Genomic DNA, 14,740 nt, shown 5'->3' with positions numbered 1-14,740 from the left:
AACACATGCCCACTTTAAAAACACCTCCTCTTCCTCCATGGCTTCAGTTATTGTGGCCTTCCGACACTGGAAAACAAAGCACAGAAAGCACAACACCATGGTAGAACTTAATACATTTACTAAGCATAACCTAGGGAGGGAAGTAACGGTTGTCCTGAAAGGCTCTTAGAAATACCGTCACCGGTAAGTCTAACTTTCTTTCTCTTTCTTTCTCAAATCGCCTTTCAGGACAACCCCGGAGAGGATAACCGAGAAACTTACCCTAGGGCGGGACTACTGCCTGCAGTACCTTCCTGCCGAAGGCCTGATCTGCTGCAGACAGTAGATCTAACCGGTAGTGCCGGAGAAATGTTGAATAACTGGACCAAGTGGCAGCCTTGCAGATTTGTTCAGGCGTTGCACCGGCCCTTTCAGCCCAGGAAACTGCCGTGGATCTAGTAGAGTGGGCAGCAATACCTGAGAGGTATTTCTCCTTTTGCTTTATAAGCTTCTGTTATAGCCAACTTAAGCCACCTACCCAGCGTACTTTTAGAAGCTTTCTCCCCTTGCGTGATCCAGAAAATATCACAAAAAGGGCGTTTGATTTTCTAAAATCTTTAGTCATTTTCAGAAACTGTAATAGACACCTTCTCACATCCAATGTGTGAAAAACTTCCTCTCCTGCATTCGCTGGGGTTGCAGAGAATGTAGGTAACACCATTTCCTGCGATCGATGGAAAGCTGAGGATACTTTCGGTAGGAATGCTGGATCCGTCCTCAGTACCACCCTGTCCTGATGAACTCTAAGGAAGGGTTCTGTAATAGCTAGAGCTTGGAGCTCGCTGACTCTCCTGGCCGAGGTGATGGCCACCAAACAGATTGTTTTTAAAACCACCTTCTGTAAAGAAGCTTCTTGTAAGGGTTCAAACGGTGCTCCCGAGAGACCCTGTAAAACTGTAGACAAATCCCAACTGGGAAAGTCTTTAAGGGCTACTGGTCTACTTCGAGCAAGAGCCCTAAAAAATCTAGAAATTAAAGTTTCTTTAGATAAAGTATTTTCAAAGAAAACTGATAAGGCCGCCACCTGAGTCTTCAGGGTACTGGCTGCGAGACCCTTCCCCATTCCTTCATGGAGAAACTCCAAGACGGACACCGTGCTCTTGACCTTGAGTTCTCTAGAACTGCACCAGGAGTTGAACTTTTTCCAGACTTTCATGTAAATTGCTTGTGTAACTGCCTTCCTGCTAGACAGCAGGGTCTTTACTACTTTATCTGAGAGACCTTTGGCTTTTAATAGGTCTTCCTCAGAAACCAGGCGGTTAGCTGTAGAAGTTCCACCTCTGGATGATTTACTGTCCCCTGGGATAACAAATCTTTTCTGAGTGGTAACACCTCCATGGGGGCTTCGAGGCTAGGTTTCGAAGACCCGCGAACAAAGGCCTTTTTGGCCAAAAAGGAGTGACTAGTATTAAGTCTGTCCCTTCTTCCCTGAATTTCCTCAGTACTAGTGGAATTAGAGGAAAGGGGGGAAAAGCATAGCACAGCTGGTAATGCCAGGGGTGAGCAAATGCATCCAACCCTATTGCTGCATCTCCTCGGTGAAGAGAAAAGAATCTGTCCACCTTTGATTTCTGCTGGCTGGCAAAAAGGTCTACCTGTGGAACCCCCCAGGCCTCGCAGATCATCAGGAACACTTCCTGATTCAGACTCCATTCTGCCTCTAGCAATTTTCGCCTGCTTAGGAGGTCCGCAAACAAATTCTGAGAGCCCTTCAGATGCACTGCCGATAGTGAGGCTGTGTTCTGCTCTGCCCAGGCTAACAACAGATTGGCCAGCTCCATCAAGCTCCTGCTCCTGGTTCCCCCTTGCTTCATAATGTAGGTAACCGCTGTTGTATTGTCTGACAACACCTGGACATGGTGGCCTCTCAAATTCTGCTGAAAGGCCACTAATCCCAGAAAGATCGCCTTCAACTCCCTCCAGTTGGATGATCTTTGAGCTTCCTGTTTGGACCAAACCCCCTGAGATGTCTGACCATCCAGGTGGGCTCCCCAGCCCCAGGCACTTGCGTCCGTAGTAAGGTGCTTGTCCACAGGAAAGGTCCACACCAGGCCCCTTGAGAGGTTTGCCTGGTCTCTCCACCACCAAAGAGCCCTTTTCGTCCTTGACGAAATTTTTAGCTGTCTTTCCAAAGGAACCTGATTGGACCAGCTTGACAGAACCTCCCTCTGAAGGGGTCTGGAATGGAACCTGGCCCACTGAACAGCCGGGATTGCTGCCGTAAGCAGGCCCAGAACTGCCATAGCCGTCCTGACTGAGACTGTCTGGTTGCTCTGTATCCGCTGTACAGCTAGCTGCAACTTTTCCTGTTTTTCCAACGGCAGGAAAACTTTCTGGAGAATCGAATTCAACGTATACCCCAGAAATTTAATTTCCTGTGAGGGGGTCAGGATTGACTTCTCTAGATTTAGAAGCCATCCCAGGCCCTCGAGGTGAGACTGGGCCCTCTGGAGATTGATTAGGATCTGCTCCCTGGAGTCTGCAAAAAAAACAAAAGGTCGTCCAAATAAGGGACGACTGGAATCCCCTTCAACTTCAGGGGCTCCAAAGCCTCTGCCATAATCTTCGTAAAGACCCTGGGAGAGGACGAGAGTCCGAATGGCAGAGCCCTGAATTGGAGGTGCCATACCGAACTCCCCACCTTCAATGCCAGGCGCAGGAACTGCTGCGATGCCTGATGAATGGGTATATGAAGGTAGGCATCCCTTAGATCCAGGGATACCATGAAGCATTCTGGGGTCAACAACTTTGTGATGGAGAAAATTGTATCCATCCTGAAATGTTTGTACCGAATGAACCTGTTCAGAACTTTCAGATTCAGGATTAAAACGGTACTTCCCTGAGGGTTTTTTCACCAGAAAAATGTGAGTAAAAACCCCTGCTCTGCTGGTTTACTGGGACTTGAATCAGAACCTCTTGCTGTATCAGCTCCTGTAACAAAAGCTTCATTGCAGAGGCCTTCTCCTGATCCCTTGGCAATGTTGTCACATAAAACCTGCTCGGGGGTGGTTCTGAAAATTCCAACCTGTACCCCTGATCGACAATACTCTTCACGAACAGATTTGGAGACAGCCTGTCCCATTGTTCGCGAAAAGCTGACAGTCTCCCCCCCACTGGGGAGATATTGTCACTTGCTCTTAGGGGACTGCTCTGGGGGAGATCTAAAGAGGACTCCACCCTTGCCTTTGCCCTTCTGTGAACCCCATCTGCTCTTGAGATCCTGGTCTTTTTTATGGGACTGCTGAAAAGCACAAAAATTCTTTTTGGCAACCTGCTTTTTCTTAGCTGGAAAAGCCTTCTTTTTATCGGCTGTCCTATCCAGCACAGACTCTAAATCGGGTCCAAAGAGCAAGTCACCCGAGAAGGGGAGACCACACAGTTTGACCTTAGAAGCAGTGTCCCCAGACCATGTTTACAGCCAAACTGCTCTCCTGGCTGAATTTACAAGAGCCGAAGACCTAGCGGCCAGTTTAACCAATTCTGCTGATGCATCCGCCATATATTTGACTGCATTCAGGATCAGTGGAAAGGACTCTAAGATCCTTGCGGGGTGTCCCCGCTTCAATATGGCTCTTCAGCTTCTCTACCCAACATTCCAGATTCCTGGCCACTACCATAGCTGCCATAGCTGGTTTTAGACTGACTGACTGACGCAGCATCCCAAGCCTTTTTAAGGATGGGGTCAGCTTTTGTGTCCATTGGGTCTTTAAGGATCCCCATATCCTCAAAGGCTAGATCCGTTCGTCTGGATACCTGTGAGAAAGCTGCATCGACTCTGGGTTTTTTGTTCCAAACCTCTGAGTCTTTATCTTCGAAGGGAAACCTTCTTTTGAGAGCTTTAGAGAAGAAAGGGGCTTTTTCTGGGTCCTTCCACTCTTTTCTCACCGAATCTGAGAGGACCCTGTGGACTGGAAAAACTCTCAGTTTTGTTTCGTCCAACCCCTGGTACATTTTGTCATGAATTGACAGTTGTACTTTTTCTTCTTGAATTTCTAGAGTAGTGTAGATTGCTTTAAGAATGTCATCTACTTCCTCTAGTGATAGCTTGTATTTAGAGCCCCTGCTATCTTCTTCCTCTTCCTCCTCCTCAGAATCCCTGAAGGAGATGAGAGTACTACCCCCTTCGTCTCCAGAATCCTCGGTATCCACCTGTCTGGACGACGACGCCCTGGGGCTGGGCGGTAAGTTCTGAGGCTCGGTCTGTGCGGGAGGGTTTTGTATCAGGATGGACCTGACTAAACTCAAGGAGTTTGTCAGCTCTTTAACCGAAGAAAACAAATCCTTATATTGCTGGGATGTTTCCTCTTCCACCAATTCTCTGATACAATTTCTGCACATTGCCTTCTGCCATGAATCTGAGGGGGGTCTTGCAAGAAGGACATTTTCTCTGACCTGGTCTAGCTTTTCCTAGTGATTTTACCTGAAACGACATGCAGGTTTAACTCACTAAAAGCTCTCAACAACCAGTTGCTTAACACCAAGCCAGTGCAGAGACCCACCACCAAACAGACCACTAGTGAGACCCCAGAACTAGGCTGCAAAGGGTCAGAGCGAAGTCACCTCTGACCTGCAGCGACAGACACCCAAGAGGGGGGGGGGGGGGGGGGGGAACAGACAAAGACATAGCCCAACAGTGAAGCAGAGGGTGCCAGTGCACCTTACGTACCTGGGCTGGACCGGTGCTAGGGGCGCCTGTCTCCACCATAGCTGGCTTACACTCCTCCATCGCTTGAGTAAGGCAACTATCACAAACAGCTCCGTCATTTTTTAAATTTTCCCGGCCGCCGCGTCATCAGGGCCGGCCGGAAGCGGAAGCACACGGTCACCTGACCCGCCCCATGATCCCTGCGTTCCAGGCGCTTGAACCACGGCGCCGCGCCTGCGCGTCACCGTAAACGACGCCGTCGCCGCCCGGGACCCAGCGCCGAAAACGGAGCCACGCCGCTGACCTGCAGCGACCTCCGCCAGCAGCAGAGCCCTCCCTGTGCTAAATCAGCGGACACCGGGCACCCGACGCCGGCACTCTGAGGGTCCTTACTCCCGTGAGACGGCGGGACCAGGAGCTCCAGGAGTCCTCCCCCACTGGAGATGCTGCTGGGGGTCAAAAGAAGAAACAACCTGTAACGAAAGGTAAGCCTTACTCCCCTGCAGAGAGTGTAGCTCTCCCCTGGTTCAGGCACATGCTTCCTCCAAGGAGGAAACACAATAACTGAAGCCATGGAGGAAGAGGAGGCGTTTTTAAAGTAGGCATGTGTTTCCTAATGACAAGGTGGAGCTACACTCTCTCCAGGGTTGTCCTGAAAGGCGATTTGAGAAACCCTGATTAGCCAAAAGAAAGTATCATCAGGTACCAGACACGTTATCTATGTTTCCTCAGCCAATAGAAGCATAGAGGTGGGATGGAGGAGGAGGGAGGAGGAGGGATAGACACATTCTTCTGTGGGACTCTTATTGCAGCTTTTGTTCTGTAAGCATGTCTCCCTTTTGTGGGCCACATCAGAAATAAATTGTCTGCTTCGCAATACAACTGGAGTTTTGACTGATCACAAGAGAAGATTCCTAACAGAAATTTTAATTTGCATGTAGATTCCCAATCTTGGAATACACCACAGGACTTGTATTCTTAAACCATGGGTTATACTACCTTCAAGTTAGTGGGCACTTGCAAAACATGCTAGGCCAGTCTCCCAGTGCACTCTGCTTACTCCATGAAACTCAAGTTTTTTTTTTGTCAGCAAGTAGTAAAGCATCAAGTCACAGGGTTAGATGCCTATATCCTGTACTGTACGTCAATAAAAGAAAAATGTATTTTAATCATACATTACACACAACTTTTATTGTGCGTTCATGGTACATAATCAGGTAATCGTGAGTTGTGGGAAACAACTTGGCAAACAGAACTGCCAAAGGGCCCACAAGAAAAAAAAAAAAAAAAAATCCCCTAAAAACACGCAGATAACAGCTTAGAGGACCCTGTGGCCAAAGCTTTCATCACTTGGGAGGACAGAACATCTACCTGCTAGAACTTAGGGAATGTGTGAACAGAGGACCTGGTGGAATGGGCTCCGATAGGAAGATGAGAAACTCCCTACCCAAGGCTGCATGCAATGGAAATGCCTTGCCTGATCCACCTAGCATTGGTGGAACAAGAAGCAGGACACCCTCAACTTTAGAAATGGAAGCTGTGGCTTTCAGGTAGACTATAACCACACATTCAAAACAGGATGATTTTCTAGTCGTGTTTTGGAACAGGATAAAAAGGCAAATTGAGGAAGAAGGGCTCACTTTGGGTAGTAAGCAAAGTGTAGGTCTCAAAAAGACTGTTTGTGAAGAGCACGTTTTGCCAACTAGAAACACTCAAAAGTTTTAAATAGCTACCAGGAAGACAACCTTACAAGTGAGGTCTTCTGAACAAATATCTCCAGTTGGTTCAGGTCTCTGAAGTACAGAGGACACCAGGTTGAAATCTCAGGGTGGCACAGGAAGTCAAACTAGTGTATTTATATGATCAACTCCCTGAAGAAAAGCCTCGATGAGGGGATTGTGAGGCAAGGAGGTTTGTGGAACAGAATTTGAGACACAGAAACCAGCCCCTTGAAGGTATTCAAGGCAAGATGCTGGCCAAGACCAGACCAAAGAAAGGTCAAAATACAAGTTACCACTTGAGTGATTGGAGAGGAGCGCCCAGTGTCCAAAAAAAAAAAAAAAAAAAAAAAAAAAAAAAAAAAAAAAAGAAAAAAGTCTCACTTAATGATTTTTTTTATAGTTGGTTTATTGAAGATAAAATGTATACAAGTGAAGCCAATGCATTTTAGTGGAATTGGCTTCCCCTTCTTCAGGTCTATTTCTTTGAGAATGGTTAAGCTCTGAATATATACAATCACAGCAGCTCTGCAGTATGCCAGCATTGTGGAGCAGAGGCAACCATTATCATCCAGTGAGGAGACAGAGGGTCACTCTCACAGAATCCTCAGGTCTTCAACTTCCTGCTTGATTACATATTTGATCACTGTAGCCCAGAGATTTATGTCAGCTTGTGTCGGCCTGAAAAAAGGCATTGATGTCTGCTGCAGAGTCCAAGGAGCTCTCGGTCATGCCAGTAAGGCTGTGTGCCACTGTCGGATCCAGTAGGGGAGGAATGCCAACTGGTCCTGAGGCTGCTGCACTGTGTCCAGGAGAGTATTCACAGCACTTGATGTGCAAGCCACCCCTCCCTTCTGTGCTGCTTTGCCAGGAGTCTTAGAAGGCACCACGTTAGCTGGCTCGAGACAAAAGCTTGGTACCGATTGGGACTGAAAGTAACAGCAGGGGCCTTTACTAAGAAAGGCATGTGCTGATGCAGGTGTACAGCTGTGTAGAATCTGCAGAAAACCCACCCCACTGGAGACACAGGATTCATCCGGCCACAGCTTCACACCCCCAACCCACTGTGAAGCTTTTTTGTTTTAAAGCTCTGAAATACAGGATGTGAATTTGGAAGAAGTGGATCGCATGGAGCAGTGTACACTGTAACAAACCTCAAAACTCCAATACACCAACCCCAAGGTAGCCAAGTGAACCAAAACACAGAGCTGCATTCACACACGATACAAGTTCAATTTCAGAAATATAATGCTTTTATTTTTCCTAGAATCTGACAAGTTAAAAACCAACAATAGACAAGAAATGAGAAACAAACTGACAATTAGCCAGGGTCTTTCCAAGCTCTAGTATTATGTGCAGAGTAATTTTTATCATTATTCCAGCAGTAACGGTCAACTGTGCATCACTGAAAGAAAATGAAGGCATTTACATTTTACTGAATATATTTCTGAAGCTTGTTAAACTGAGTAGGCATCTTTATGATCCCAATTACTAAAAAGGCTTAGTTGTCAAAGATCAAACATGGACAACTGCACAGCTGTCATTCATCTATTTAAAGAAAAAAAAAAAAAAAGCACACTATGATTTAACAACATATTTAATCCATATTTTGTAAAACAAAGCCAGCACTATGGACTAAATATGAGGTAGACCTTGCTTAGGCACTATATAAACCTCAGTTGAAAAAAAAATAAAACAGAGCAAACCTGTTTCAAAGCATAATTGAAATGTTGATGAAGGAACACAATGCAAACCATCATTACCAGTGGACTAGAAGCTTTGAGCAAATCTGTCACTATTTTTGGTATTCTTAAATGCCACAATTATTGGGTTACAGGAACTACAGATAAATACCTTTATTAGTAATATAAGCTCCCTTTTAAAAATGCTTCAGAAACCAAGGAACACGATGGAAAGACTTTAAAGCTTCAAATCCTAATACATGTACCCCAAGGACCTATAAATGGGGTGCATGCTAATACTACTAACTTCTCTCCCATAGAAATAAAACACAGCAGGTTCCTGGGTTCACAGGCTATCAGGATGTGCTAGGGGAAGATTGTGTGTTGGTTAGAAAGTTATGGCAGTGTAATATACTCACTATAGTGACAAGTTTGCCATAAGTTATAAAATGTGTGTGGTTAATTACAAAACTAAAAATGCATTATATTTTGAAATAAACCTCAGGATAGTATAAATGGAGACAATAGGCTAAATTGACAAATCTAACAAGAATAAGGACTTTGTCAAACATGTCCATTAGATTTGAAATATTAGTCACGAGGGTAGTCCTTATCCTTGTGTTTCAATTTTGTAAACTGTAATGATCAATGCATGTAAGCAGACTTAATGAATACAAAGGCATCTGTCACTGCGGTCTATAATGTGACATACAAATACACTAATAAGACAAGGTGTTGCTTGTTAGAGGTAAGCAGAGACCTCAACATTATAAAAATCCATTTGCCTTAGAAATGTATTTATTTTTTAAATGAAACTCATGATACAGTCTTGTTTACCTGGGGCATACTACAGCGCACACCCATGGAGGGCTGTTTACACCAACATGGAAGGGATGCAAAGGTGTTCCATGCATGCAGTTGCATTGATAGCAATTTGATGTTCTGCTGGGTGCAAGGCCCCAAACTCAGTTTGTGGTCAAGGACATGCACCCGCATGGCTATTAAAATCAGGAGCTGTGGCTGTATCCATGTGTCACAATGGCTGCATGGATAGGGATGTGTGGAATACCCATGCATCCCCATGGGTGTAAACATGGCCCTCCGCATGCATACACTTTAGTACACCCTACATAAACTAGTCCAAAAAGTTACAACTAAGAATGTGACTGTACCTGCACATAAAAATTAAATTGAGATTTTTTTTCTGTCCAATATATTGTACTACATTAGTTGACATTTGTGGCCAGACCTGGCAACCAGCAGCATTCTATTGGGCTTAAGCAAGAAAAGTTAATTCTTGCCCAAAGTGACAAGTCAGAATTTGAACTCACTGCACAAATGACAGCTGGAAGCTAAGACCACATACCCACTGTTAGATTTTCGTCTTCAGGATTTACCAAAACCATAAAATCTAAAAAAGGTCAAACCTTAAGCGTTTCAATTTGTATGCAATCAGGCAGGCCCTTGCACTACGTGGTTTCGGTAAATCTGAAGACAAAAATCTGCAGAAAATCTAATAGTGTGTATGGGGCTTTTCTGGTGAAAAACAAACATTCTTGCTGGTAACAATTGAAGAACCCCTATGGAATGGCCAGACAAGAAACAATCTTTTACAAAATAACTCTGCAGGATGCCATCAGTGTTAATATATTCAGCTTGGTTACGTTTCCCAAATACAGCAATCTGTGAAATAAGATTTATATATAAATGTGTAACATATTTAGTGGTTTGTTTCAGTTGTAAGGTTTACTTTTCAAGTGCATAACATTCGGCACATATTGCACACATCAAAAAGGAAATCCTCCCACAACAGGCCTGTGCTTTGATAAAACAAATCTAAATGGAACAGATTCTCAGTAAAAAAAATAAAAAAAAAACAACAAAAAAAAAAAAGAAGCTGCAGACTCACCGAAACATGCAACCATACCACAGTTGACAAAAAGGGTTGTTCTTTTTTTCCACTGTGGCAGGTATACAATAATACCATCTGCACCTCCATAAGGGGAAATAAAACATTATCCTACTTGGGCTTTTAAGGGCTCCAATTGCCACACAACACTGTCAGGTGAATGATCTTTTCCAGAACTAGTAAATACAACTGACTCACTAGACCAGGGGTCTCAAACTGGCGGCCCTCCAGCTGTTGCGAAACTACAAGTCCCATCATGCCTCTTGGCTGTGGGAGCCATGCAATGCCTCATGGGACTAGTTTTGCAACAGCTGGAGGGCCACCAGTTTGAGACCCCTGCACTAGACAATGCAGGATCAGCAGAACACCCCACAAGGTTATCTCCCTGATTTTCTTCAGGCAGTGACCTCTCATTGTTCAACCAACATTGTTTAGCTACACTGTAGACCCAGACAGGGCCTATATACTAAATATATGTTTAGGGATTTTTTGGTTTTTTGTTTTATGAATGCATAATTGGGTCAAAAATGTGATTCTTATACAACTAGAACTCTGGTTAAAAAGGAGTCTATTTTATGCAGGTTACCAGTTTAATAATTTTCAGAGAATGGCAGGTTTACTGTAAGGCTCGTGCACGGTCTTTAGCAGAAGAACTGCTAAGCAAAAGATAGGAATAGTGGGAAAAACCCTCTGACAGATGATTCTACATATATATTCAATAAACAAAGATGGATTTCTGAGGACACTGACCAGCCATGGTTTGCAGCTTTACAGAAAAAAAAAAAAATAAAAAAAAAAAAAAGATGGTATGACATTTGCGCTAAAACCATCACATCAATGACAATTGTGAAAGCTGAACAGGTGGTTAGAAAGAAAAAAAAAAAAACCCCCAAGACCAATGTACCATTTCCCAAAAGAAAAAATGTAAAGTTAAACTTTCCATAAAAGGTGGTTAAATCCTTAAACACACCAATAGTGCACAGAAGAAGTTGGTGTCATAGCTGGTCAGATGTGCAGCATCGTGGCAAATGCAAATCTGAAAAGAGGCCAAGATGGCACCATCCTTGGCAGGTAGGGGATAGGATGGTTTACTTTTGTTGTAACACGGAGATCAGGATTTTAACCATGTGACCAATTCTTAAAACTCATTACAACTCCGCTCAAAAGAATAATCACTCTTTTTAAAAAGAAATTAGCCTCACCCTTGTGGGTCCGCTTACTGAATCGGGCTTCATGGATCTTACTCCAAACTCAGAGGAATTAATAAAAAGTGGTTTGCACTCCAGTTGGTCTCAGGCACTTTATTAATATCCCTCAGAGTGTTAATCAGTATGGATACTGGTGTTCAACATAAAATTGACCAATTTTACGGTAATTAAGTCCACACTGTGTTCACCACACATATAATTCCAGCCAAACTTCCCCCCCAATCAATAAATTGAAGGGCTTAAATTTTGAACCAAAATCACTTTAGTATCTTCTCTACATACACACTAGTTAATGCACACAAGTTTCAAATGCTAAATATCTGTAGCTATTTAAAGATTTTCCAAGAAAAAGCTAAACCGTTACATTTATAGAAGCAGGTTGTCCAGCGTCATACTTCTTAGATAAAACCCCATGCATGCTAATGCAACAAATTTTTAGCATCAGCTGCATCATGGTAGAAATGCTTCAGATGCGGTGAGGAAAGTAGCTCCACTGGGAAAGCCTATTGGCATCAGAGTTGATAGATGTAGAGAGACTGATGTGTGTAAAATACTGGACAACACTAATATATATATATATATATATATAGAGAGAGAGAGAGAGAGAGAAATGTGCAGGGTGGGTGTCACAAGATCCCCCCTTTAGCATTCATCAACTCTAAAGAAATCTTTTTCAAGAAGCTTTTCAAAAGCAGAATGATAGCCAAAAAAAAAAAATATATATATATATATATTTTTTTTTTTTATTATATATATTTTTATTAATATATATATATATATTTTATCAATGCAGTATAGTGGAGTTTGCCATTTGAACAGAAAGCTGAAATGGCAGACAGGTTAACGAGCAGCATAACACTGCTGATTTACAGTCCATGGAAAAGGCAGGTTAAACAGAAATCAGCAATGCTAAAATGGAGATATTTGTTTCATCTGCCTGGTGATGCAGTGTGGTAGGGTTGTGTACCACAATTATCTGTATCAAGTCTCACAGTTCACATATATTCAGTTCCAATAGGACTATTTACCTGGAAGTTACACTCCAAATAAACATTCAGGAGGAAAAAAAAAAAGTATATTTAAAGGATTATAAACTAGGAAAAAAACAGTGGAAAAACATTTTTAATAAGTCATTTCCCCCCCCAAGTTCTTGATATACTGAAGGGCGCTGTATGTCCAGTATTCAACATAATATTAAATTACAATTACAGTAATCATTTAAAGAAAACCCAATCTCTAGATTTTTCATTGGATTACCACATCTGTAACACTTCACGTACTGTAAACGTGTACTGAGGGGGATGGACTACAAATCTAGAGCAAAAAAAAAAAGGTACTATAAACTGAAATAAATCATAAAATTGGCCTTTACAGAAATAGAGATTTGGTAGAATGACCGTTGTCTGTCGGTGGCTCCGCTGTTCTTCAGTGAGGATGTTCAGTACCCTTTTATACATTCACAGTTAAATAAAGCGCGCACACACACACACATACCCCCCTAAATGGTGCTCTGGCAGGACAGATATTTACATCTTGTTTTCCGTTTTGAGATAAAATTTAACGAAAAAAACAGTTCAGTTGGTATGGAACAGTCAGGGTCCATTACAAAAAAGTAATGTCAATAAATATGAAGTGCCATCAATGGACGGGAAGGTAATACAATTACAATTCGGTCTTCGGCTTATCATCTGAAGACTGCTCTGTTTCAGAACCTGTTAAAGCAAATAAAAATAAAAGTAAAGTAAAAAACAGTTGTCAAGATCTTTAAGCACTTCCATAACAGGCCTATTCTGGCACGCCTCTCCTTCATGTAAAAATACATAATGTTTGGGGGGTTCTGAGCAATTTACTAGCAAAATTTTTTTTAACAGCAATTCTGGGGAATAAAATGCCAATAGTTGCAGCTTTCTACATCACACGGTATTTGTACAGAAATTGTTCAAACGCTTTCTGGGGGGGGGGGGGTTTATGAAAAAAAAAAAAAAAAAAAACACACTGTCAAGTTAGCCCAATTATTTTTCTAGAACGTGAAAGATGTTACACTAAGTAAATATATTCCTAGCATGTCACACTTTAAAATCTGCGACATCCCACGAGTGTGCACAAACTTTGGTACCTAAAATCTCCATAGGCAACACTAACATTTTTACAGGTTACCAGTTTAGCGTTAGAGGTGGTCTTGGGCTAGAATTGTTGCTCTTGCTCTAATGCACACAGCGTTTACATATGTAGGCCGGACTTGCGTGTTTGCTTCTGTGTACGAGTAGTTAATTTTTTTTTTTTTTTTTCATTTTTATACTTTTTGATCACTTTTATTCCTAGCAATGTAAACATCCCTTGTGATAGGAATGGTGCTCTTTATGGAGAGATCTGGGGTCTATAAGACGTCATAACGACACGCCTGGGCCCCCAAAGGTCATAGATATGACTGGGGACCATCTGGTCACCGGAAATCTCTATGATAAGTGGCGGCGGATTCCTACTCTGGCTCGCTGATTGTACGGGAGAGTCATGAGAAGCACCAGAGGGCAGCGAGGGGGTATATCCCCTCCCGCCGCCTTTAAGAACGATCAAGCGGCTGAATTGCCACTATGATTGTTCTTACGGTGCACAGAATTGCTGGCCAAAAAAGATGACATTTGAATGATGCCTGTAGCTGCAGACCTCTTTCAGATATCCCCACTGAAATTCAAAGACATGGTTAAAGTCCAACTAAACCCATATAATAAAAATTTGTATAATGGCCAGTCCTTTTCCTACACAATATATACAGTGGATATGAAAAAGCAGTACTACCCTTTCAAATAATCACATTTTGTTGCTTTGCAGCCTGACATGAAGACAGTTTTTTTTTTTTTGTTTTTTTTAATCCAGCTGTATTTACTCTGTGCAACTTATAACATCCAAGTGAAAAACATGTCGGGGAAAAAAACAAAACAAAAACACAAACAAAACACACAATCACCGAGCTGGAAAAAGGATCACCCCCCCTCCTGTCAGTATTTCATTGAACCACCTTTTGCTTTAATTACAGCTTTTAGTCTCATGGGAACTTTGCACATATAGCCTTTTCAATATTTGCCCACTCTTCTTTGCAGAACTGTTCAAGTTCAGTTAAAACTTGATGGTGATCATTTGTGGACTGCAGTCTTCAAGTCATTCCACAGATTTTCAATGGGGTTCAAGTCTGGGCTCTAACTAGGCCATTCAAGGACATTCACCTTTTTCTCCTTCAACCACTGCGTGCTCATTTTTGCTGTGTACTTTGAGTCATTTTGGAAGCTAAACCTTCTTCACACTGGCAACTCAACGGCAGGGAACAGCAGATTTTTCTCAATTTGAAGGTATTTTGCCCCATCCATATTTCTTTCTAGCCTGACAAGTGCTCCAGTTGATGCTGCAGATAAACACCCCCACAAAAAAGGAAATTACCACCTCCATGCTTTCGTGTAGAAAAGGGGTTATTTGGATTTCCGCCAGACATATACGTGTCCTCAGAATCTTCAAGGTGCGTTTTGCCAAAACAGTCATAACTGCAT

General features: G+C 42.8%; 1 protein-coding gene across 2 annotated transcripts in view; it reads right to left on the bottom strand.

Moving 5' to 3' along the window:
* Nucleotides 1-12,305: 12,305 nt before the first annotated feature.
* Nucleotides 12,306-14,740, bottom strand: part of HYOU1 (hypoxia up-regulated 1) — a 64,251-nt gene continuing 61,816 nt past the window's right edge. For both annotated transcript variants that reach the window (XM_077456894.1, XM_077456895.1), the window contains exon 25: nucleotides 12,306-12,913. In XM_077456894.1, coding sequence (XP_077313020.1) covers nucleotides 12,864-12,913 — 50 coding nt within the window. In that variant the 3' untranslated portion in view covers nucleotides 12,306-12,863. The remainder of the gene's footprint in view (nucleotides 12,914-14,740) is intronic.

This window comes from Lithobates pipiens, unplaced genomic scaffold, assembly GCF_037356315.1.
Source record: "Lithobates pipiens isolate NorthernLeopardFrog02 unplaced genomic scaffold, aLitPip1_a1.2 Scaffold_27, whole genome shotgun sequence".
Taxonomy (NCBI): Eukaryota; Metazoa; Chordata; class Amphibia; order Anura; family Ranidae; genus Lithobates; species Lithobates pipiens.
The sequence above is the reverse complement of the archived record's forward strand: the minus strand, read 5'-3'. Positions and strand labels throughout refer to the sequence as shown.